We start from the raw sequence: 26967 nt of genomic DNA, 5'->3' as shown, positions 1-26967 counted from the left end.
TATGCAGCAGATAATATTATAAATGACCCACATAGTCTGCAGTTTCCTGGAACAGCCATTGTATTGGAGCTTTAGGTACTGGACAAGAGAGCATTTCCTGTTCTGCTCATACAGCAAGATGTCCATTAATACACAAACACACTGGATTCCTCATCCCACCTGCCCAGCGCTGAGAGAAGTCAGTACATGGATGAGCCTAGTGGGTGTTTGTATCTGGAAATAGGATTCTTGAAAGGAAATTGTAAGGATAAAGTGTTCAAATAAGGTGTCAGGGCATAAAGAAGACACAAGCATGCAAAAGCAGTTGAGACGAACTTGATAACCTCAGCAGAGCTGTGATACGCCTAAGGTGTGTGTCTTGGTAGGGAGGGCACTGACTGATTCAGAGCACTCCAGTAGTCAGACAAAGGGGGAGGGGGGGGAGAGGAGGAGGACGACGTTTTTCTAGTAATTCGTGAGTAATATGGACTGAGTGCTTGGAAGAAACTATAGCAACCCTGCTATGTGCATCACCCTGAACCTTGCAAGGTTGCCTGCACAGTATTACCAGTGAATATGTGTGTATTTAGTCGTGAATGTCTAGGAACCAATGAATACAATAAACAACCCTTCATCTTCTGAGGGGGAGGTGTGATGAATTGTTAGCATCTTGTTTTCCTGCAGCTAATGTTGTACATGAGAACTCATTTAATACCTGCACGGGGTTACACTACAGTCATTGTGATGTGGTGCTGTAATTGCGGTGAGTTTGTATTTGGAGATACGTTGGGGAAGGATATTTTAACGTTTTAGTTGTATGCACTGTTATAAAGTGCCTTTGTCTTTCTATGGCTCTACGCATTATATCGAAGGCCAATGGCTGATCTTGAGGCACTTAAGGTTTTCTGGTAGTCAAATATCGTAAAGATGTCATCTTAAAGCTGCTTAGAAAAACTTCCCCTCGGCAAGGAAAGAGCAATGAATACAGAGCAAAGTATTTCTGCATCAGAGCTTATTTTAGCCAATTATATGGCATGAATCTAAGTAAGAGGATTTTTACATAAGAGGATTGAATTGCCTTGCCGTTTTGTGCACAGCTTCTACATCAGCAGAAAATACATTGTCCCTCTGAAGGTATTTTGTAGTACTTTATTTTGCTCTTGCAAAACTCTACATGAGTAAAGAGTTAAAGTCCATAGTTACATAATGATCTATTACAACTTTATCTTGTCTCAGTTACACAGACCTACAGATACCGCAGTGGTTTGGTTGCCATTGATAACCCATTAAAACATTTGCTATGGTTCCAAAAATATAACATTGAAATACCCTTGACTTTCCCCTAATTAAAAAAATAAAATAAAAAACATGTGGATGCAAAAATTAAATACCAGCAACCCATTACTTAGATGTATTTCTGACGTAGGACAAAGTTGAAATTGGCAGCAATTATTGAAAGCTCACAGTGTTTCTGTCCATGATTAGATCTTTATTATCTTTCCCAGGCAAAGCAGATCTTGCCTTCTCCTAAATTCTGTCCAAATCAGGCTTCCTCCTTTCCTGCTTCTCTAGAGCTCATCCACTGTACCCTCTTTTTCCCAGGAAACCAAAAATATCTCCCAGTACCACATGCATGATGCTCATGCATGGGTTAGGGTTCAGAAAGAGTTGACCTTCACTATAACCTTAAGTAGCATTAAAGGTCCGTATTAGTATATGATTTTGAACAAATATGTTTTTTGTTTTACATTACAGGGATTACATATGCATCTGACAAAATCCTGGTGTTTATTTGTACTGTAGAAGTCAGTAGGATCTGGTGCGGTTACCTATGGGTTAAATGTTGCTGTCTTTCTATTGGCAGCCAGGAGGAGCTGAACAGAATGCGCTGCTTACTGACTACCACAGACAGGAGATGCAGTCTTATTTCAAGTTGGTATTTCCAAAACGTGGCTGGTATATTTAACTAGGTATATTCGGAGGGGATCTCTGTGCAGTGCATAAGACAGTGGGAGCAAACTTAACTTAAGGCTGCTTGACTGCTTAAAGTCTACAGTATGTTTGCATGAGACGCTGGAGAAGGAGGAGGAAGAGACTGCTGATACTGTTACCTAGCAAGAAGGAACATGCTGAACGACCTTGATTTTAAAGGTATAGAATAATGGAGCCCCCGCCTCATCTACCCTTGAATTCTGTTTGGTGGCACTAGAGCTATTTTACAATCAGCCTTTTATCTGCTCAGCTTCATGTTGTGCATGTTTGATTCTACCTCAAATATGATCCGCTTGCATTCGTTGTTCTTGCTTTGTCTCTGTGAATGGAGACCCCTGCCTGTCCTCGGTGGCTTTGAGAGTTTGCCGAAGCTACAGGGAGATCAGACTTGGAGGAGCAACGTAGCCTCCCCCGGGGTAGGTGCAACTGCTGCAGCAGGTAGTGAGAAGGGCTCCCCGGTGCTAAAACGTTTCTCCCAGCGCTTTCGAAGGGGAACTACCCCTTCCAATATATCCAGTCAAAATAGCCAGAATCATATGTTGCCAAATGACTTCATATGCCCCTACAAAGTGACCAGTGAGGGGCACACTAACTCGAGAAGCATCTGTTTCAGGACCCTGGACAGAGACTTCCATTGTGACCAAAGAAACTGCAAAATGTACAGATCAGGAAGGTCCTTGTTGGCCAATGTGCTAAGGAATAGCAGTGTGTTCCTGCAGTGGCAGCCTCCAGTCCTTCATATTCAGACTCTAAAGGGATTTTACATCAATTGCTCATGGAATGGCACTTTCACTCGCTTCCAGTGTGATAGTGTCCAGCTAGGCATCAGCTGCAGAGATTACCTCTTAACCAACGTGCATGACAATGTTAAGTACAGGATCTGCCTACAAACTCTGTACACAAACAGGACGTCTGTAGAAGAATGTGTAGAGTTTATAGTAGAGCCAGTGGGGATGCAGGATATTGTAATTGCAATGACTGCAGTAGGGGGGTCCATATGTGTAATGCTGGTGATCATATGCTTGCTAGTGGCCTACATCACCGAAAATCTTATGCACCCCGCCTTTACTCACCCATCGTCCAAAAGAGGACTGTAGTACACTAAACTCTCCTGACATTTCAATATCAGTAGGTTTTTCCTAAATCTGTATGTGTTTAGAGTCCCATGTAAACTGTAAGAGGATTTAGAAAATTAGACTTCCTATGTGTGATAACAGTGAAGACATTGTCTTGGCTTATGTTTGAATAGGTATCAAGGCGATTCCATAATTTAACTTGGCTATCACAACAAAGATATCCCAATGTAGACTGTATTACTGTGATGATAGACAGTACTGTAACACTCTAACTGCTAAAAGTACCAACTGACCAATGAAGGTGAAAGGACTAGTCAAGATTTGAACTGAGTTGTCAACTTGGTGTATGTAGTAGGCCAGGGAGCTAATGCTTTAGTGATTCTTATAGAGCAAAGTACAATATTCTCATCTTACACAGGAGGGATTATAGTGGACTTTAAAATCAGTTAGATTGGCTAGTATTTTAAACTTGTAGAGCCCTAAAACAGTTTGTCCCAGTGCTAATGTGTAATGTGCTTTATTTATTTGTCTGTTTAGCGATCAAATACTTGAAAAACATAGAAACAAATACATTTTTATATCTATGGTTGCGAAACAAGGACTAGAAATTTTAACCAAATACAGTTTTCTTTGTGGGTGGTATATGTTGCCACAGTGCACGCTGTGGCAAGACATAGCATTACGTATATTGACTGTGTCTATACTGCATATTGCTATTAGAATATTGTCTGTCCTTAAATAGTAGGCACAGTTTGGAATTACAAACTATAGTTTGTTTAGGTATCTTTCAATGTAAATGACACGTGGATTTTTTATACTAATAATAGCTCTGACGTACACAGCACTAAACAAAGAACATAAACATGTTGTCATTTCCATAAACATGTTGCACAGTAGCTCTGATAACCGAGACAATGGCCTAATTGAATATCCTGAGCAGGCATTTACTTCTTATCTGGGAAGCTTCTTGTTCCCATTCAATTGAATGCGGTTTACAGCTACCTTAAAATAGAGAAAATGACTTCAGAGAATATTGAATAGGACACAATGAAAGATACAATCTTTGTTGTTGCAGGCAGCATTGACGTTTACATCTACATTACTTAAAGTGTTACACTATTATCCCCAGGGCACACACAACTGTAAATGCATTCCTTTTACTGGGGTTTCTAAATCTGGCCCACTATAGTCTGATACTGGTTAACCCAGTCAGTGTGTAGGAGGCTTGGTTGGCATGCAGCTAAGAAGAGTAGTCTGAATCAGGCAGGCTGTGCACCTGAAAGAAATAAGGATAACTTGTAGTTTGCCGATGTTGGGCTCCCAGTAATAAAGAACCCACAGCTATTTAATATGTCTTAAAACTGAACTGCTTTTTATCTTTGTATATCTGGGCTAAACTTTTCACATCTAACTTTTCTGCTAAAAGAACATGGCAACAAATGTGAATGGTAATTCGTTAATAATTAATGAACAAATATTAAATGTAAAAAATACAATATAACACAAACCCATATGTAAAGTATTGTTAAATAATTCTATAACTTTTCTGGTTAAAGAAAATGTCAGGAATTGGGCCATAATAAAATGTAAAAAAAACACTTGAAAAATACCAACAGATCTACATATGTCAATAAAACCTGAATTAAAACAAATCCATATGTAAAATAATGTAAATAATGATAGAGGAGACGTTGTCAATAGGTCTAAAATGGTAAACAGTTGTAGTGCTCATACTTCATCACTAGTCCTTAGCATAGCCAAACAACATCTAGTTTACGAATTAAGAGTTGCACTACTCAATTTTAATCATAGACTTAATTGTCCAAGCCATATGAAGTTACATGTGATATATGATGCAGACACTTCAGGGCCTGTAGACTTTGGCATCACATGTTAGGTGCAAAGACCTAAAGCCACTAGACAGTTCCACATATATTCTAGGGAGAGAAGGCTTGAAATACATAAGAGCAAGACTAACGTGTGGGAGGACTTGGGGAAACAGCATTTCAGAACCTTTTCTTAGGTGGGACAACAACAAGAAATTCCATATATTGTGAGATTTGGATATCTTCTGGAATACTGGCTGGCTGTGGATAAATACTTTTTTCTCACCACATTTCTTTAATTAGAGCTACTTTATTACTGTACTTTTAATTGTTATTTCTTTGCTGATGCTTCTTGTACCTTTTCCCCAACAAAACACTAATGTATTTGGAGTATTCACTTAGGGGCTTATACTATATCAGCCGAAGTTGCTGATCAGGTAATTTTCTACCCAAAAATCTGCATTTAAGTCAATGGAGAATTATGGCCGAAAACAGGCTGATTAGCTTCTTCGCTTATGTAGAATAAGAACCTACATCACTTATTAAGCAAGCTTGTCTTTCTTTCAAACATTCTTTTAAATTAACACAATACTAACGTTATCTTGCTTTAATGGACAAACAGCAGTACAAACCAGGGCACACTGGCACCTTAACAGCTTTAAAATATTGCCCTATGTCTTCATTTATATGCCTGGTGGAGGAACAACTCAGAATGGTGTAACAACCTTGCTGCCAGTAGGGCCAGCAAAGCATTACTCTGCAAGGAGTTAAAATAAGATAACGGAAACTACAATTAGCAAATCATCTGACTAAAGCAAGCACAATCTAAAGCACCCTGTCCAACTGTTTTAGCATCATATGTTAATGTTAGTACATGGCTCAAATGGACTGAGTAGTATTTTTCCACAAATGGTATTCTGTACCAGTTCAGAAAACCCATCATCATTAAATAGGATATATACACAGTTAAAAAAAATCTGCTATTCCCAAATAAAGCACTTAAAGGTCATTGTATTCCCATAATGCAATAGGGAGCAAAATAAGGGCTTAGGAGGACATGGCCATACTGTAGGACTGATGAGTTTCTGTACTGTAAAGTCAGTTTAACCATCTGATCTAACCACCTTTGCCAAGACAGGAGGTGCCAATGAACATGCATATCCATTACATGACACAAAGCAACAGAAGGGTTAAAGTGGTATTCTTATTCTCTCCAGAAGTTATTGAACAAGGCAAACATTTCCATAAATAGAGAGAAAGATCAATGTAACACATTTCCAATTCCATCTCTGGAGAGCCCCTGCAATAAGTCATTTTTTTTTTACACTGAAGAAAATTAAAATGGAACCTGTTCATTCAAATGTTTTCAACAAATGCTGGTGAAGTTGTCAGTGAATGCCACAAGAGATGACAGGCCTAACGGATATTACATAAAATGTTATCTATGTGGAAGGTAATACAAAGCAATTGTTTTCAGAGAGGTGATATATGTGAACTTATTCTATGGATAAAGGCCAATATTTACTAATTACTATTCCATAAGACACCTTCTGGCTCTGGAAGACACAATACTGACCATTCACGTGAATGGCTTTAAGTTATCTTCTGTCTCAATAAAGTGTCTTAATACTTAATAGAACATGAACAAGGTATATTGCTGCACACCAATAAGAATAAGTACTTATATTCACCGGTGCTCCTGGTTCATGGAATCCCTGTCTGCACTCCAAGTTTCAGCTATCAGATGAGAAACAGGGCACCACGGATTTCTGCAAAAATAATTATTTATTGAGCCAAGTAACAACGTTTGGGCAGACCAAGCTGCCTTTCACAAGTTTCAACCTCAGTAAATATGGGCCACAATGTGTTTGTAAGCAGATGCCACTTTCTTGGTACACTTACTGCCTGCTTAAACATAATATGATCTTATGACAGTGTCAAGTTGTTTTTGCCTTTCCTTGATATTTCCATCCATGGGAAAGCAAAAATGCATTATTCTTTTACCATCATTTATGCTTTTATGGTAAACTCACGATTGTAACACGTTAAAGCCACATGTTGCAACAAAAAAGTCGATATTTACAGATTATTCTCAAACAGGTCCACACAATGCCTCTTAGAGGATGATGGTTAATGAGCAAGCAAGGATAAAGAAGGTAAAAGCCAGTAAGGAATTTCATAAAATAGTGTAAAGTTTAAATGGAGTTCAATGCTATAGTAGCCATAATCATTTTGGAGAAATGTAGATTCATTATACTGTAGGTTGTGATGCCTTTAAGGGGACCGGCATTAGAGTTCTTTCTAATTGTTATTAAAGTGTATTGGAGTTTCAAAACTTCCTTTCCCTTGTAAGGTATACATGTCTTCTTATTTCTATTAATTCTTATAAATCAGCACTTTAGTACAAATGAAATAAAAAAAATAATCAAATAACAAGAGCCAAAGTTCAAAACTGGAGACATCTTTCTGTTTAATTTGTTTGTGAAAAGAGTCTACATAGGTGGACATTATCATATAGCCTTTAATTAGTACTGTAACCAACTGTACTCTAAAAGTAGTTGGAAAAATGAAGCCACATATTTTTGTTCTTACATCTGTCTGGTGTTACGTGCTTGTTTAGTAGCACTGCATAAAATGAGTGTTTAGAACAGGAGTGGGTTGAAAATGTAAGAAATATTTTATGTTTTTTTCTCCATGAAACAGCTGTGTTTTATTTTTATAAGAATTCTATCCCTGTGGAATATTATACCTCAAAATAAATATCTGTGATTTTTTTATGTGGATGGCACATTTTGTTTTGCATTCCTATGGCTGTAAAGAGAAATGTATTTCTTCAGGCTCTAACTTTTAAATGCTGAACTGGTTCACTGGGAGACAAATTGTATTCATTTGTCAAGATACTGTAGATAATTAACCTTTGGGAGATGTTTTCTTAGCAATCACATACCTCTCATCATCAGAGAGGCATCAATTACACAGAGTAACTTTTTTCCACAGAACTCATAGCTTTAACTACATCTGACATATCATGGGCATATACCTCTTATATTCAACATATACATAAGGGATATGTTAGTGCTTCTGTACAGATGGGACATAACTGTAAAATGTAAATCAATTCAATATGCTGTGAATTCGCTTTCCTGTGATGGAGAAGGTTTTGGTCCCATTCATCTGAATGAATCTGAATGTTTGAGCAAACTATGTGTCAATATACCCTTCAAGGTCCTCGCTTCCTAAACACCACTTTAAGTTTATTGGGTATACTAGTACTTAGTAACTCATCAATCGTCAACACATTCCAATGTTTCATGAAGATCTTAAAAATATCTCCATGAGCAGAATTATATTGACGTGATAATCCCTGAAGAACATAGCATTACTGGTCAATAATGCCCTGGCTAGAAGAGTTGAAGGCCCGAGGCAAAGCCAAAGAACTTTAACCCAGCCAGGGCATTATTGGCCATAATGTCCTGTTTGAGAGAATTATTACTATTATTGGTCAACTGTATGCATTGAAAATAAATAAAAAAAATTAAAAATACACTTTTATACAGTCATATTGAGATTTATAAACATGTTCGACATTTTCTTGTGCTTTTATTGTACTATATATTACAATTAAATTGTAAATACACTAACGCCCCACTCTATATGCACACAGACACACTGCAGCTGCCCTCTACTGTATATGAATGTGAGGATCGGTCTTAGGTCCCGTGACGTCACAGGTGACGCACCGCGGCTCCGCACCATCAGGCAAGGGGATCCCACAGGGTTTGTGTTTAGGCTCCGCCCCCGCAACACGTCCCGTGACGACACGGGTGATGTGCCACACGTGGAGGAAACTACGCGCAGGCATCGCGCTACAAGGATCACACAGGGGGTTAATCCCAACACACAATGCTGACCTAGGATCACCTTTACTGCCTGCACCTAAAACATACTCCGCCCCCTGACGACCGATGGGGCGGATGAAGATTGAGTGGGCGGATGATGTTAATCTGTGGCGGCTGCTTGCACCCTGTTCATTGGCTACCTGCCCTTTATATGCTCAGCCAGCCCTCTGGCAAATTGGCTGTGCATAGATGTTCTTTTGTAACATATTGCGTACCCAAGCTTCTTGCTTCCTTGTCCCATTGCCTTGTGCATTCTGCTCTTGTCTTGTTCTTAGTGTTTTGACCTCGGCTTGTACCTGGACAACCCCAACTTCTCCAATCCTCAACCTCGGCTTGCATCTGGACCTCTACCTTCTCTATCCCTGGACCCCGGCTATTCTCAACGACCATCCGACTTCTCCAACCCTTGACCACGGCGAGTATCACGACTATTCTCACCTCCTACCCTGATCTGGCTATACGACTACCACTCTGCACTCCAGATGCGGTCTCGCGGCTGGAGGTCAATGTACCCCAACATCCCCACCTGAGCCTCGCGGTTCCGTCCTGTTTGTGGTGAGTACCCATTACAATGAACAGACACACAAACTTCAGTTCTCCATCTTCACACACACCAACCCTGCCCCTCCCCCCCCCCCCCGCCACCCATCCTCAAAATATGCTGGGGGGGAGGGAGAGAGAGACACGCTTGTGGGTGCGGGGGGGAGAGGAGAGAGACAGACCTGTTGGGGGGGGAGATGAGAGAGACCTGTTGGGGGGGGGGGGAGATGACACAGACATGCTGGGGGGGGTGAAAGGCATGCTGGGAGAGAGAGAGAGAGAGAGAGAGAGAGAGAGAGAGAGAGAGAGAGAGAGAGAGAGAGAGAGAGAGAGAGAGAGAGAGAGAGAGAGAGAGAGAGAGAGAGAGAGAGAGACATACATTCTGGGAGAAGAGGAGAGAGACTGACAGACATGCATGCTGGGGGAAGAAAAAAGCTTAAGGAGAAAACAAATGGAGACAGCAGGTGGGAACAAAAGAAAAGACATGGGTGTAAAGAGATAGATGAGGGAGAAAATAAATTGAGAAATACATTTGGGGTAGGAGAAAAGAAAACCACATTGGGGGAAGGAAGAGAAACACACTAGAGGAGGGGAGTGACATATGTCACAAGGACCACGAGCATGCCAGTACTCATAACACACTTCAATAGGGCACTCAAAAGATTAATACCCTTGTATGAGATGAGTCCAGAGTTATAACCAGGGTGATGTAGTTAAGGGAAAATAAACATTGACTTTTCTTTAGCCCGCGGCTTTAAACAGTACAGCTTCATGTCAGAATCCAAAACAAATAAAACAGTCCTATTCCATTGAAAGGGCTAACTAACATTTCCCAGTCCCCATCTACAGGGTTGGGAGGCTAGGCTCGCAAAGAATGTGAGTAAACTCGGATATTTTTCAACTTGAATCACAAGTACCAAAACGTTTTTGCACTCTGTGTGTGGTTTTTTTTCTTCCTTTTTAAAAAAAATATATATGCCCCTGGATGTGAGTGCACTCCTGACACTTTGAGCCTGTGATCTCTCTCTAGCAGCACACATGTCCTCCGTATTAAAGATGAATATGAGGAGTCAATTATCAAATATTCTCATAGACTTATAAGTCACTACAGGACCAAAAAATAACAACCTCCAACAATAAACAGTACATAAATATTTACAGTGAAGTATAAAATCCCCAGTGGTGAGGTAGGGATAGGAGTAGGGTATTCATATACCTCAATACATAATATATATGTATATATAATATGAATATATATATGTATGTATGTATACATATATATGTATGTGTTTCCTTCTTTTTTCTCAGATACAGCCAACAGTAAGATAAATGTAACCGTATTGAGTTTGAATGTGTATAGTATGCGGGATACTTCTGCAGCAGTAGGAACAGCAACACGAAAGAAACCTGATCTATATTGTAGCTCTTAGATCAGTGATGTGAAAGCAAGTAATTTCAATACAAAATATAGAAACGTCTCTCTATATACAAGTAGCCATTTGTGTAGACCATAATGTATCTATATGATCTTGTCTCTATTCACAACACAATTAGTAACCAACAAATGTTCTCAAGCAGGTTGTAACATAGTAGGCAAAAGGTGTAATACATATGTGGGAAAAGGCAGCAGATAAAGGTAACTGCAGATGCCGCCTGGGCATGTATTTGCCACTAGATGTATTGTAGCGGCTGGCTGACAGGTAAATTGTGTATTGCACTATAGTTCTTAATGCTATCATGGATATAATTAGTAAACATTAGGAAGTGCACACGGGCTAATAGCCCGGAGTTAATGGTAAACACCAAGATACAGCAAGATAATGGTAGGTAAAGTCTGTCTGTTTCAGTCAAAAGAACCCCACAGTAATATTGGGGTGTAGATAAAAAGTAATATCAAGACTGTGCCAAAACTAATCGGATCTATACCATGCCAGGTGAACCAAAACCTGAACAGACAAAAATTGAACAGTTCAACGCCATACAACCCGCTCTAATGTAGGGTTCCTCTGCAGGCCTCCTCACCAACAGACGTCACCATCGTGACATCGCTAAAACCCGACGCACGTTTCACTGCACGCTTCTTCAGGAGGGGGGACTCTTGCTTTCGCAACATCACTGATCTAAGAGCTACAATATAGATCAGGTTTCTTTCTTGTTGCTGTTCCTACTCCTGCGGAAGTATCCCACATACTATACACATTCAAACTCAATACGGTTACAGTTACCTTACTTCACGGCTGTATCTGAGAAAAAAGAAGGAAAATATAAAAAATATATTACGTATTCATGTGTATGAATACCCAATTCGGGTTATACCCTACTCCTATCCTTACCTCTGACTTGGGATTTTATACTTCATTGTAAATATTGTGACAAACGCCCCTCTTTTCTAGCGCTGACGTCTGTCTGGGTTCTTCCCGACACAGTCTTCTAGGGTTATTTATACAAAAAACAGGATCATGCAAAGTATTATGCTGCTTAACTCAGGCTTCTGCCTGCTTTATTTTCACCCAAGTAAGGTACTGCAGCTTTAACAAGTGTAGATTAGAGGTACTCAGATACTTTCATTCAGCAGTTCACTTATTTCAGTGTTACAGTATTTCCCACACTGTTATTGTTAAGAAATAAAACCAAAATCATATAAACAAAATCCTATCCCTTTCAGGGATCTAACTACACATCAGAATCAGTCTCTCTAACAGCTGCTGGCCAACTAACCTGGTTCCCCAGCTTAAAACAATGCTCTCTCATTTAGGGTCACTAGATACAGCACAGTCTTTTAGCAACAGCAATAACCATTTGTTTTGTCTTATCTGTTCGTGGTGGGAACTCAGTCCCAAGTGTCCAGGCAAATCCTCTGGTACTGTGATACTTGGAGGGGCCGTCCACCCCGAACTGGATTCCGGGGAGCAGCAATACCCCCAGCCTCCAGGCTCTAAGGAGAGAGAGTGAAATGCAAAACCTCTCTGCTCTAAATACCTGTGCATGTGATTAGAAGAGCAGGTGAGGGAGAACTAGAGCCATTGAAATCTGTGGTCTGGATTTTCCATCCAGCTGCCTGAGTTAATGGGAAGCTGTGGAACAGATCATTTTTAACTATTCCTACACTTTCTGGCCTAAAATGGGGCAGAAAGCTGCCTAACATCTTTGGACAATGTCACAATATGTATGCACTGTTTATTGTTAGAAGTTGTTAATAAAATGTTATTATTTTTTGGTCCTTAACGGAGTCTTGCTGTAGTGACTTATAAGTCTATGAGAATAGTATAATACAAACTGTAATCAGGCTATTTATGTCCTGTGACCATTCGGTCTGTTGGTGGTCCTTGACATACACTATGGATGAGTGCAACTATTAGGGATTTTAGTGTGACCTCCTCTCAGGATCATTTTTGTAGATATATTCCTATTTTCATCCCTTATGCACCACCATTTGTTTTATTTCTATATGATCCTCAATACTGAGTAACAGATCTTAAAGCCGAGCGGTCGGTATATTTGATGTATTATTAATTATCAATTATCAACCTATCTAAAAACAATAGAGAAATGTGCAAAATTGGAAATGGAAAACACTTCAAAATCCCAAGAGAAACACAAGGAACTACAGAGAGAAGTTTGTAAAAACGTGGTCAATTTTCTTTCAATGTTGTGGACAAAGTTCTTCTCTTCAACTGAAGAAAAAACAACATTGAAAGTGGTACAGCTGGCACAGACATACTTGGGGTCATACACAGTTAAGGCACTTGTGAAAGAGAAGGTGACATCGGAAGCACCTTCATGGGGGGGGGGGGGGGGAATCCTTAAAACAACATTGAATATCTCAAAATGTTAGCCTTACCTAGAACAACCAATGAAAAAGAAAACGGATTTGAGACAAGCACCGTCACAGGAGGAAAACATATAGGTCTTGGTTGAGAAAGGGTAATTACCACCTCAAACATTGTGGAAAACATGCAAAGTGCTTTCTAGTTCCAACAAAAATTCTATGAAATACAGGACGCAGAATTTATTTAATGTTATCTTCCTTTCCCTTTCCAGTCAGCATTATCCACATGCAGACAATATAACAGGCTGTTGTTCGGCAGTTCAAGTTATGTTAACTCGTTCAAGGGACTTAAAGGTCAACAATGGCTTGCAGATAAGATACAGTATGCTTGTGCTGGAAGTGTTAGGACTTACAAACAGGTGTCTGCCTTGTCATGGCTCGCAAGCTTACAACGCTTTGGCCAAAGGGTTAAACTAAATGACCCATTTTCAAGAGAATATAAATATTTTACTGTGTATTGTTGTGATGTTGGATGTAGCATTGGGCTTTTCTGTAATTTGTTGTATACATATGCCACGCTCAACAGCTCTCCTTTTGGACCCTTATATACATATATATTTTGTGGGGGCTCAGGGGTTCCCAAAAAGAGCTTGCTGGAGTTTTGTGTTTTGTTAACCTATTCTCAGCTGTTTCAGCTGGTGGAGGTTAGTAGCTCCTCCTTTCCAGGTTTTAAGCTCGCACCTCCCCACTTCCCGAGTAGGTCCTTTCATTCTACTGGATACAGATCCAATGGTGGTCTTTCTCCCTCCTAATAGAGGTAAATGAGAATTTTAATCCTCATAGAGATATATTAGTATTTTATCTGATACAGTATCCTTGTGCTGAAGTGTTAGGACTTGTGAACAGGTGTCTGCCTTGTCGTTGCTCGCAAGCTTGCAACGCTTTGGCCAAAGGGTTAAACTAAATGACCCTTTTTCAAGAGAATATATAATTTTTTTACTGTGTATTTTTGTCATATTGGATGTAGCATTGGGCTTTTCTGTCATTTGTTGCTTGTGCAAATGGCCTGAAACAGTATAGCCTCTCTTGCGGACTGCAAAAGTTTTTGTATAGACAAAAGCACTGGTCATCAAAAATCCAAAGTTTAAAAGGAGTGTCAGGAGACAGGCCAAGGTCAGGTGTTATCTAGGTCAATCCAAGTCAAGGCCATGCAGACTATGGTGCAGTAAGAGACAGGAATAGATTGTAAAGCATGTACATGATTAGGGACAGTAACAGTGAGTCTCACACAGGTGAACAGAAATTAATTTAGCATTGATCAAAATGTCAGCAGCTCTTTCCCTCTTATAGATGGAGGACTCAATAGTTTTTTTCGGAGACTGGGTAAAGCAGGGGCGTACCATTAGATTGCTGTGATTTTGCTTTATGGATCTCTGCCAGGCATAGCAAGTTGGCGCTAAAAGAAACTAGTGGTAAGATAATGTTTTGATGGTGTAATACATTCGTACAATTTAGTGATCAATCTTATTCTATTACTTTCTTACAGCATAAGTGCCCTGCTCTATATGTTCTGAAATCTTGGTAAACCGATTTTGGAATTCATTTGAAATGTGCAGATTGCCCATCTCCTATACTTTCCATATGGGTACGTTTATTCAAAGTCCAAAAAGCCACAACACTCGCCAAATACTTTTAAAAAAATCATTTGAACACAACCAATACTACAAAAATCTAAAATCCCCATAGCTCTCCTGAAACCAGAATTGACGCCAAATTCAAATCTCTGACTATAAAAAGTCAGCGTATGTGACACTGCTGTGTATGCTGACAAAGAGCCATGTAGGCTCGAAACACAGATTTTTTTTGTATTATTGGATGCATTAAAAATGATATATATATATATTTTTTATTTATTTGGCTAATGCTGTTGCTTTTTTAACAGAATTTTTTCCTGAACTGGTTAGGTATTTCTGGTTCATCTATAGCCCCCCAGACAGATAAGTAGATTGGTTCTTTTTCAATTTTGAATGCTCCAAATTACATTTTTCTGTAAGTACATTTATTAAAAAATAACATCCTCTCCTAAGGAGAAGTTGAAATGTTCCTGGTCTGACATGCAACCTTTTTCTTAATTTCAGATTATTTAAGTATTACCATAGAAGGTGGTTATTGTAGACACCATTATGTGAAGAGGAACTATATGAAACAAGAAAGAGAACCGCAATCTGATTAAGTCTGTCTTTAAGGGGTGCGAGCAAGGGTAGCGTTTTGGCTATTAAGTTGTCAATTTTGTTGCAGCATTATGGGTTAACTATGTGTTTATCATTACAGCATGGCGGGGTGGTGTGAGTATAGTAGTGGGGACCTTGCCGGTTTGGCTCTTGGGCTAGGTCGTTATCCCTCCTGTGGTTGGTGATGGCTGCAGTCCCTCCTGTAGTGGTAATGAGGGGGGGATGAGGGGGGCAGTGCCATACGAGGCTAAGGCTAAGGCCCCGCTCCCTCCGTCAGCGCTCCCGCACTGCAGACAGGCGGGGCGCTGACAGACACAGACCGCGATATGCGGTCTGTAGGGAGCGGGAGCCGGAGCGGGAGGTGGGAGGGAGTGGGAGGCTTGAGCGGGAGGGGGGGCGTGGCTTCAGCGGAGGGACCCGCTACTCTCCCCCCTCCCCCCCTTCCCCCCCCTCCCTCCCTCCACGGGTTCGGGCTGGAGCTGCTGATGGAGGGTAATTAAAAGCAACACACACATGCAGGCACTCATATACACACACACACGCACACACGCACACACGCAGGCACTCATACACACACACACACACACACACACACACACACACACACACACACACACACACACACACACACAGGCACTCGGACACACACATACACACACACACACAGACAGGCACTCACGCTGCTTTCCCTCCACACTCCTCCCCGCTCCCCGAAGCCTCTCCTCCTCCCAAAGCCTCCCCTCCTCATTGGCTCACAGCCACACCACGTGACGCGTCAACGCTAAGGATCACAATTCTCTTGTATCCCGTAGCGGCTGACGCGTCACAGCATGTAATGAGCTGTGCAGCCAGGGGGGACCGAGACCGGCTCCGTAGGATTCCCCTGCTGGTGGGGAACTCTCGTGTGGCCGCCCGCGCCGCCTGGCGCAGCGGGTCCCAGCCCTTATGCAGCAGGTGTGGTAGTGTCCTAACAGTAATGTAATGTGAGTCATCAGGCCGGAAGCAGCAGAGGCTATTTCCTTATACAAGCCACAGGTATGCTGAGGGCTTTCAAATGTGTAGTTAGTCGGAGCAAACTGGCAGGTCCCTGGGGAAGTTAGAAAGGTTATGTGTGATTTATTAGTTATATTGTACTTCATAAATGCGGTGACAATTAATATCCACTAACCATGGTGTCAGTGTATTTTGTCATGGTTGGGAAGACGGGCCAAAATCCAAGGCTGGGTAAGTGATAAGTAATTGGAGGTGAGGCTGCAGCAGAAATACCATGTAGCTTTCCAATTAAATCTATGAGAGAAAATGACTCAACTGCTGCAGTAAACCTACATCATATCGTGTGAGCTGAACATACAATATGACAAAATGTCAGATAAAATAAGCTGTGATAAAGATAAATAGAAGGAATGCATATAAACATGCGCAACTTCCCAATAATATCATCAGATGAAAATACTCTGCTGTAGATTTGTCATAAATATACAGTACTAGCTGATATACCCGGCGTTGCCCGGGATGTAATTTTGGGGGGGCCGGCGACAGGGTTGGGCTTCCCCCCCTTGACAGCTAGGTGGGTGACTGAGTTGATTGAGTGGGTGGGTGACTGAGTTGTTTGAGTGGGTGGGTGGGTGACCTTCACTGGGTGGGTGGGTGACTGGGTTGGTGACTGGGTGGGTGGGTGACTGGGTGGGTAGGTGACTGAGTTGATTGATTTAGTGGGTGGGTGGGTGACTGAGTTGATTGATTGAGTGGGTGGGTGACTGAGTTGATTGAGTGGGTGACTGAGTTGATTGAGTGGGTGGGTGGTTTGGTGGGTGACTGAGTTGATTGATTGAGTGGGTGGGTGGGTGACTGAGTTGATTGAGTGGGTGGGTGGGTGACTGAGTTGATTGGGTGGGTGGGTGGGTGGATGACTGAGTTGATTGAGTGGGTGGGTGGGTGACTGAGTTGATTGAGTGGGTGGGTGGGTGACCTTGACTGGGTGGGTGGGTGACCTTGACTGGGTGGGTGGGTGACTGGGTGGGTGACTGGGTGGGTGGGTGACTGAGTTGATTGATTGATTGGGTGGGTGGGTGACTGAGTTGATTGATTGAGTGGGTGGGTGGGTGACTGAGTTGATTGAGTGGGTGGGTGACTGAGTTGATTGAGTGGGTGACTAAGTTGATTGAGTGGGTGGGTGGGTGGGTGGGTGACCTTGACTGGGTGGGTGACTGGGTGGGTGGATGACTGAGTTGATTGATTGAGTGGGTGGGTGACTGAGTTGATTGATTGAGTGGATGGGTGACTGAGTTGATTGAGTGGGTGGGAGGGTGAATGAGTTGATTGTGTGGGTGACTGAGTTGACTTGACTGAGTTGACTGGGTGGGTGGGTGACTGAGTTGACTGGGTGAGTGGTTGGGTGGGTGACTGGGTGGGTGGGTGGGTGGGTGGGTGAGTGACTGGGTGAGTGGGTGAGTGGGTGACTGGGTGGGTGGGTGACTGGGTGAGTGGGTGGGTGGGTGACTGGGTGGGTGAGTGACTGGGTGAGTGGGTGGGTGAGTGACAGGGTGGGTGGGTGACAGGGTGGGTGGGTGGGTGAGTGACATTGAGTGAGTGACAGGGTGGGTGAGTGACAGGGTGGGTGAGTGACAGGGTGACACATGAGTGAGTGACAGGGTGGGTGAGTGAGTGACAGGGTGGGTGGGTGGGTGAGTGAGTGGGTGGGTGGGTGGGTGGGTGGGTGAGTGAGTGACATGAGTGACTAGTGAGTGAGTGACGGGGTGGGTGACAGGGTGGGTGGGTGGGTGAGTGAGTGAGTGACAGGGTGGGTGAGTGAGTGACAGGGTGGGTGGGTGAGTTACAGGGTGAGTGAGTGACAGGGTGGGTGGGTGAGTGAGTGACACTTGGTTGACTTTGACTGGGTGGGTGGGTGACTGGGTGAGTTGACTGGGTGAGTGGGTGGGTGAGTGACTGGGTGGGTGGATGAGTGAGTGACAGGGTGGGTGGATGAGTGAGAGGGTGGGTGAGTGACAGGGTGGGTGGGTGGTTGGTTGACTTTGACTGGGTGACAGTGGGTTGGTGGGAGACGGTGGGTGGGTGACAGTGGGTGACTTACCTTGACCGGGTGGTGGTTCCTGGTGGCAGACGGTTCCCCTCCTGGCACTGATATCCCCGTGAATAAGGGGGTCATCGGGAAGCGCATACCATGTTGAAACAAAAGACAAGTGCTTATAGTGCAATATTGTAAAGTCAATGGTGTGATGATAAACTGCTAGCTAGGATGAATATACAGAATACTCACAAACGTGAGGTAGAAACTGGCACATAAAGGTATCTTTAAGGGGTGGCTGTAATCCGTGCAGACGGGATATCGCCAGACCGGTACTCTCCACACAGGACCTTAAGGTAAGACGATACTGGACATAGTGTAGACTGTATAACACATTTAATACGAGTAAAAACAAATCCAATCAACTCACATGATGTGTAAGGTAAAAAAGCATATAGATCACACATGGATCTCTGCAAACTCTGCAACCGGATGGGACTTCTCTCAAGTTTCCCTCTGTGCTGGCGTGCGTGTCACGAATGCGTATCACCGGCAGCCGGAAGTGACGACATCCGCATCCAGAGGTTCCGGTTGGGGCAAACAGCGTCACTCTACGCGTTTCACCTTCTCGGTTTCTTTCTTGCACTATAAGCACTTGTCTTTTGTTTCAACATGGTATGCGCTTCCCGATGACCCCCTTCTTCACTTGCCACAAGGATTGAGAAAGCAATCCTACACCGGGTTAGAGCTGCATCCGACGTTTGTATAAGTATCACCATTTATTTTATTATGTGTATCACATGTTTATGTTAAATAACACTATATATGAGCGCCACACTTGGTTAACCTCCTCTTTCACATACACACTGATATCCCCGTGGCATCTGGCTGGGGCAGGAGGTGGGTTCGGGAAGTTGGCGGGGGGGAGGGGGCAAGAGTGGCAGGCTGGGGCAGTAGGCCCGCGCCATGCTTCGCCTCAGTTCCTCATTGGGAGCGAGGGGGGAGGAGCCTGGAGTTGGCGCAGGAGGGCCGCGGCGCGCCGCGCTTCCCCTTCGTCCGGGAGCCGGTGCATCCGGCGTCGGGAGGACAGTGAGCCGCCCGAGGAGCGTGAGCAGCCGCGCGTGTGTGCACCGCCAGGCCGCTGGACGGCTCGGAAAACGCAGGTGACAGGGTGGGCACCGGGGAAAGGGAGGGGGGACCGACACAGTGGACAGTGGGGGGGGGGAGTGACACCCGGGGGCAGGGGGGGCGATACCCGGGGGCAGGGGGACTCAGCGGGACACAGAACAGGAGGGAGAGGGAGAAGAGAGTGGCCGGGCGGTGGTGCGAGGGTGGGGTTGATACCCGGGGGCAGGGGGACTCAGCGGGAGACAGTAGGGGGAGGGAGAAGAAGAGAGTGGCCAGGCGAGGCTGAGACGCTCCGGTGAGGAGGTGCTGTGCCTTGCACGGGAGAGGCGGAGAGAGCCGGAGGAGCGCTCTCGGGGATGGGGAGCTGGGGGAGCGGCCTATGTGAGGGGAGAGCCGCAGAGAGCTTGCCCTGTATGGGAGAGGGGGGGGGGAGCGCCGGGGAAGGGTGAGAGTCGGGGAGGGTGAGAGCCGTGGGAAGGGAGCGGTGGGTGTGAGGTAGAGCGCCGGGGAAGGGTGAGAGTCGGGAGGATGTGAGAGCCGGGGAAGGGAGCGGCCTGTGGGAGGAGATAGCAAGAGAGAGCGTGTTCTGGGGGGCCAATGAGAGCCGTGGGGGGGGCGGGACAAAGGCGGGGGGGGGCAGACACACCGGCCAATGAGAGCCGTGGGAGGGCGGGCGGACCGACGGACCAAGCAAATGGTCTCCAGACACTCTCAAACAAGATTTTTGATTATATAGATATAGATGTAAAGGAATATTTTGAACAATTCACTTGAGTTTCAGAAATACCCCTTTATTTACCCTTTGTTCACAAATCCTTTGCTATTCACAATTCCTTTCCTTTGCTATTCACATATGAATAATTTAGCAATTTTAAGGAGTTCTTATAAATAGAGTTGCTTATCCAAACCTTTTGGTTATTTAATACATTACATTTAAAGCAGCAATACTACATCCCCCCCTCTCTTTGTTTTTCTATTTTTATATGTAAAGCATGTGACAATGTATAATTCAATTCCAAAGTGCGGGGAAACAGCCTCAGGTGAGGAGAAACCTGCTTGTGCAGCCAACATAACACAGACAAACAATTTCTTCAAAGTGCAGGTTTCCTCAAAGAGAGAGCTACAAAGTAGCTACTCACAAGTTCAGAATGAAGTTCTCCATTTAATATGACAGTCACGGCAGCCGGCCAGCGCTGCCAGTCGGGCCCGACCTCTGGCCAGGCCCAGCTGCCATTCTTCTCGTGGCCGGGCCCCGGCTCTCCCCAGCTGCAGGCCTCCTCACTTTGTCTCACGCTAGGCACTCTGACGTCAGTGCGCACCGGGCCTTCCTCTCATGCCGGCGCGCACCGGAAGATGAGGCCGAGCTTACTTCCGGAGCGCTGACGTCAGAGAGGCCTATTGTGCGCCAGCATTGGAAGCTCGGGGTGAGACAGAGTGAGGAAGAGACCTGCAGCTGAGGGAGAGCCGGAGCCTGGCTCTGAGAGGACCGGTAGCCAGGCCTGACCAGAGGTCGGACCCACTTGCAGCCCTTGTAACCGGGCCCCCTGCAGACACCGGGCCTGGCCTGACCAACCACAATGTAAGTCTGTATTTCTTTTTAATATGTATTGGGGATGGGGGGGGGGGGGGTGAGTAGTATTTTTATATGCAATGGAGCTTTTTTTTATATGTATTGTTTTTTGGTATATATTTTTTGGGGGGGATTGTGTGAGGGGGGAGGGAATGAGTGTGAGGGGGGAGATTGAGTGAGAGTGGGGTAATTGACAGAGGGGGGGGAGAGTGAGAGGAGAGACGTGGGGGGAGTGAGGAAAAGAGGGAGTAAGAGTGAGACGCAGGGGAGAGAAATACATGTGACGCGGGGGGCAGGGATTGAGAGAGAGTGGGTAAATACATGGGAAGAGGGAGGGAAATAGATGGGGCTCGCGAGGTGTGAAATGGGGCTCGCAACACTGCCGACAGGGGGGGGGGGAAGCTACCCCAGTGGGGGGGCCCGGTCAGAACTGTAGTCTTGGGCCCGGGGAAATCTGTCTGCGGCCCTGCTTGCTCCCTGCAGAAAATCGGCACCATTGTTTTAGGATAGTTAAACTATTACGTTTTCTCGTCCCAAACAAGAATTGGCTGCATATACATTTTACTGCAAGCTCTGTGTAGGATGATTGAAGTTGGGAACAAATATGATCGCAACCCAAACATCTGACGGAAAATCCTCTCTTATGCTCTTCATAATCCTTAAGGTGAGCCCTTTAAGTACTGAAAATACATACATATATATACCTTCCACCGGTGGAAGGACCAGCACAGATAACATTCCAATAGACACTGTTTATAGTATAGCTTTTGCTTGCTTCATTCATTGTAACATCGCCGGAAGAAGAGATCAGTGTATCTCGAAAGCTCGCACAAATAAAAGCATTTCGTTAGCCACAGAACGGTATCATCTATTTATTTTTTGATTATTGAAGCTCGGCTAACACGGTACTGATACCTCTACATGTATATATAAATGTAAATACAACTGTATGCTCATCTGCATGCCTTAGGCAGGTCTGCAACCCCGCCTTTCCCCATTATCACCCAGCACATAGCACTTCCACTGCAGCAAGGGATTCTGGGAAATGACATGCAAATGAGCACACAGTGCCACTTTTTGCTTCAAAAACCATTTTTAACATGGTTCCCTATAGGCTTAAGCTTGCTGCATGGTCACAGCTTTGAGCACAGCCAGGGTTAAGGTGCATACCCAGAAAACCACCCACAGACAGCTGTTTCGACCTTAATGGGTCTCATCAGTGTGGGGTTGATTAACTGGGTATGCAAAGAAGCTAAAGGATGGGCCAACCATAATACTGAGTTAAGTTATGGTGAGTAAAAAAAGTGACAAAAACCCTCCACAGCAAAGCAAATATGCAAATGTAAATACAACTGTATGCTCATCTGCATGTCTTAGGCAGGTCTGCAACCCCGCCATTCCCCATTATCACCCAGCACACAGCACTTCCACTGCAGCAAGGGATTCTGGGAAATGACATGCAAATGAGCACACAGTGCCACTTTTTGCTTCAAAAACCATTTTTAACATGGTTCCCTATAGGCTTAAGCTTGCTGCATGGTCACAGCTTTGAGCACAGCCAGGGTTAAGGTACATACCCAGAAAACCACCCACAGACAGCTGTTTCGACCTTAATGGGTCTCATCAGTGTGGGGTTGATTAACTGGGTATGCAAAGAAGCTAAAGGATGGGCCAACCATAATGTTGTTGGCCTGTACTCATATGTAAAGGAATGTTTTTTTTAATTAACAATTCACTTGCATTTCAAAAGCAGTCTCTGCACTTTATTGTTCCTCATAGATTACATGCAGGAGGATACTGTCTAGAAGCAACATTTCAAGGCATCCAGGACCTTTATCAGGCTTCCAGTACAATGGCCACTGGTCCCCTGTACATAGCCCACTTCCTGGTGACATCAGAATGTCACATACCGGTCAACTGTACCTATTTAGCAGGTGCTGTACCTGTTTTTTTAATATCATTTACCTATTATTTTCAGTACCTATTTCTACCAATGGCTGTTGAAGCTTCAGCCAATTAAAGCAGCTGGATGATTCATGATGTATCTGCTATGAGCAGCAGGTTAGAGGGTATTTCAAGCTGTAGACCAAGCAATATTCTTACATGTGTTTTCTTTTAAATAAATCAGTTCTGTACTATGACAAAATATTTGTAGCATTTTTTTAAAACAGCTCTATTTTTTTTTTGTTACTTAGATTTTTTAAACAGCTCTATTTTTAATGTATTATAATGTAACAAGCATTTTTGTTTCTATAGGAACCATTTACAAAGTTACATCCCCTTCCTCTTCTGAAACAGGCTGTGGTACACCTCTTTTTGAGCTCTGCCCGCTCTAGCAATGCGTCAATTGTATGTAGTGCCTGGTCACATGCTCTTGCCCAGAGAACTTTGCATCTTTGGTCCACTTCTGCTGCACTGACAGCCATTTAGTAAACCCCTGAGCCGAATCTTCAGCAATCAATCACAGGAGAACGGATCGATTGGCAACTTAGCCAATTACTTATTGTGTGGATTGCACAATTGTAGGCCTGTTATGTAGATCAGGGATGCGCAAACTTTCCCCTGTACGCACCCCTGCCTGCTCTGCTTGATGCCTCGCGCCTCCCCCCACCCCCCGCTCAACCCCGGTGCCAAATGACACGCGGGGTCATGTCACGTCGCCATGGTAACGTGATGTCACGTGACATCGCGGCGTCATTTGACACCGGGTTACCAGGACGACGTGTCTCTGGAAGGGAAGGTAAGTGTATTATAGAGGCCTCGCTCAGTCCTCGGCATTTAATTTAAATGCCTGGGAGGAGAGCGCAGGACCTCTATAACTGCCACGCCCCCTCCAGAAAATCTAGCGCCCCCCCAGTTTGCGCACCGCTGATGTAGATTAACAATATAAGAAGTACAATGTAGACAATCAACTGTTACCTAAATTGAGGTTACTGTATTATGTCACTGTGGTAAGTTCATGTTCATTAAACGAGAAATAGGAGTTTTCTTCGTAGTTCATAAAATGTGTTAAACTTTTGTAATCTAATGTGAAACACTAAGATTACTATAAAGTTTGAGTTAAAAGTCTGGTTCAAAATGCCCTTCTGCTGAAACGCACGCCCGTAGACAAGAACGCCATTGTCTGATTGCATAACCGATAATAAGCAAGAAAATGGAAGCAGGCACACGGTCTTTCTAAAGGTGCAGTTTATTGTGCCACCAAAGGTCCAACGTTTCGGCAATAGATTGCCTTTATCAAGGAGAGGGCTACAGAATATACTAAACATTCCACTTTTTATACACAAATGGGTACTCAACCCTCCACGATCACTGCTGCCATGCTCCTGGATGTTGACGCCCCCAACGTGACGTCAGAGCGCCAGCGCGACGTGGCGTGAAGACGTCATGCGTCACCAGGGGAGGATCTCGGGCTCCCACGAAGAGAACTGATGCCTGTAACAGGCAAAGATGGCGGTACTGCAGCATGCTGGATGTTCAGGGAGCAGCTCCCTCACTGGCAGCCGAGGCTCCCCCGGTGACGTCAACGTGCCCTCACGATGTGACGCGATGACGTCAGACGTCCGGGGGGGAGGGGGGCGGGCCCCAGACATCAGACCTGCCCTGGAGTGGAAAAAGACAGCCCGATGCCCAAGGAGACCTGCATGATCGTGCAGGGGTGAGAGCCCTTACATAAACAAACAAGTGTAGTGAGACTTTAATGTATTATAGAAATCAAAAACACAAGTGTACAAATTAACTGTAAAACCACAGTGTCACCTAATAAAGTGTCTAAAAGTGGTATAGAACTGTATTTATGCTAGTAGCATTGCGTATAGAATGAAAACCTGAAAGGATACATAATACAAATAGATAATGCATATACAGCAATCCTTAAAGGAGCATAGTGTTCCATAATGGGTCGCAGGGGTCCACAGAGTCCTTCAGCTACCTCCTGTCAAGAAAGCATTTGAAATGTTGTTGTTCATTAAGACCCCTGCCATTACTTGTCTGCAGTGTGTGGATCCAATAAGCCTCACGCCTCAGTAAAAAGGTTTCTCTGTCAGGGTATCCCTGTCTTGGTGCTATGTGTTCAATCCCCATCATTCTAAGGGATGCCACATTGTGTCTGTGTTCAACACAGTGCTGTACCAGTACAGTAGGGTCCGTACCCTTACGTATCACACTTTTGTGTTCAATAAATCTCACTTTTAGTATGCGTGTAGTCTTGCCCACATAGACAAGACCACATGGGCACCTAATGATGTACACCACAAATGTAGATCTACATGTTATGCGATTATGAATTGTGATTTTTCTACCACTATGTGGATGACAAAATACATCCCCGGTAATAAGACTGTTGCACACCGAACAATTCATACACCAGAAGTTACCCTGTTTACTGCCTTCTAGGAAGTGGGGCGTAGGGTAGTTGTCTTTGTTGTCAGCATGTATCAAGTTGTCTGACAGATTCCTCCCTCTCCTATAAGCAACTAAGGGGGGTGTCTGACAACTATCTGCTAACACCTCATCATTCTGCAGCAGGTGCCAATGTTTCCTGATTGTAAATCAGACAAAATTACTGGCCCTATTGTATGTGGTGGTGAATACAATACGTTTCTCATCCTTAATCGTCCTATTAGGAATCACATCTTTTTCAAGAGCTGCATCAAGCACTGCCGGGGCATATCCCCTTTTAGTGAACCTCTCGCGAAGGTCATCCATAGCTGGTGCTAGTTTATCCTGCCGACTAGTGATCCTAGAAACCCTCACTTTTTGTGACAAAGGTAGGGCATTGATGAGGGATGGGGGATGGTGACTGTCAGCACGTAACAGGGCATTTCTGTCAGTATCTTTTCTGTAAAGGTCTGTGTGGAACTCACCATTTTCTTGGGAAATCAGGACGTCTAGAAAGGATAATTGCTTAGATCTCCAGACATTAGTAAGCTATACAGGAGAAGGGAGACTATGTAAGTAATCAAAAAATGACAGTAACTGGTCCTCAGTGCCCCTCCACACAAAGAACAGATCGTCAATATATCTATAATACCCAACTATGTACTTAAAGTATAATGATGCATATATATACTTCTCCTCAAAATCTACCATATACAAGTTTGCATACGCGGGCGCCATGTTACTGCCCATCGCAGTTCCCTTAATTTGCAAAAAAATGCTCTTTTTCAAATTTAAAATAGTTTTTATGAAGGATGAAATGTAATAGGAGCATAATATATTCGGTGGGGACTGTCTCCTGGTAGTGGGCAGATAAAGCAGTTTTCACTATATTTAAGCCTTCCTCGTGAGGTATAATTGTATATAAGCTGGAGACGTCCATACTGACCATAATATGGTCAGTACCATTTCGTGGGATATCTTTGAATTCGGTTAAAAAGTCAAAAGTATCCTTCACGTATGAGCGTGCTTTCTGCGCTATAGGGTTGAGGAATGTATCCACATATATGGCTAATGGTTGATTAAGTGAGTGTATAGCTGCTATTATTGGTCGCCCTGGAGGTAATTGAAGATTTCTATGTATTTTTGGGAGGGTATAAAACAGTGGGCATTTGGGATGTTCTATTGTGAGAAATTCTGCTTCAGTCACAGATATCCAGCCGTTGTTAAGGCCAAGCTGAATAATCTCCTTTATCTCCCTAGCATAAGTCGGAGTGGGGTCTCTATCCAATTTGATGTAACAATCAATTGAGCTCTTGTAATTTCTGTTTTGTATGCTATGTAGTCTTGTATGACAAGGGTGCCACCTTTATCTGCCCTTTTAATAATAATATCACTATTACTGGACAGTTTTTTAAGGGCGTTCTTTTCCCTAAGCGTCATGTTGTGCGTTATTTTATGCCTATTGTTAGCATATTTGGCAATGTCTGCTTTAACTAATCGCATATAGGTACTCACGGACTGATTTTTGAAAGGAGGTATGAATGTGGATTTC

At 43.8% G+C, this 26967-nt stretch overlaps 2 protein-coding genes across 4 annotated transcripts in view; both read left to right on the top strand.

Moving 5' to 3' along the window:
• The window catches only part of SSU72 (SSU72 homolog, RNA polymerase II CTD phosphatase), a 195741-nt gene that overhangs the window by 94255 nt on the left and 74519 nt on the right, over nucleotides 1-26967 (top strand). For all 3 annotated transcript variants that reach the window (XM_075604803.1, XM_075604802.1, XM_075604804.1), the window contains one exon: nucleotides 9048-9327. The gene's annotated coding sequence lies outside the window, so the exon portion shown is untranslated. The remainder of the gene's footprint in view (nucleotides 1-9047; nucleotides 9328-26967) is intronic.
• FNDC10 (fibronectin type III domain containing 10) lies at nucleotides 1740-7617 on the top strand. Its single transcript, XM_075604807.1, has one exon. It carries the CDS (start codon nucleotides 2226-2228, stop codon nucleotides 3066-3068), a length of 843 nt encoding a protein of 280 aa, XP_075460922.1. The 5' UTR covers nucleotides 1740-2225; the 3' UTR covers nucleotides 3069-7617.

Source organism: Ascaphus truei, chromosome 6 (assembly GCF_040206685.1).
Source record: "Ascaphus truei isolate aAscTru1 chromosome 6, aAscTru1.hap1, whole genome shotgun sequence".
Lineage (NCBI taxonomy): Eukaryota > Metazoa > Chordata > Amphibia > Anura > Ascaphidae > Ascaphus > Ascaphus truei.
Note: the sequence above shows the minus strand (reverse complement) of the source record. Positions and strands in the feature narration are given on the sequence as shown.

Bases quoted from the DNA above. Each gene is read 5' to 3' on its own strand.
- FNDC10 (XM_075604807.1), top strand. From the start codon at position 2,226: ATGTTGTGCATGTTTGATTCTACCTCAAATATGATCCGCTTGCATTCG.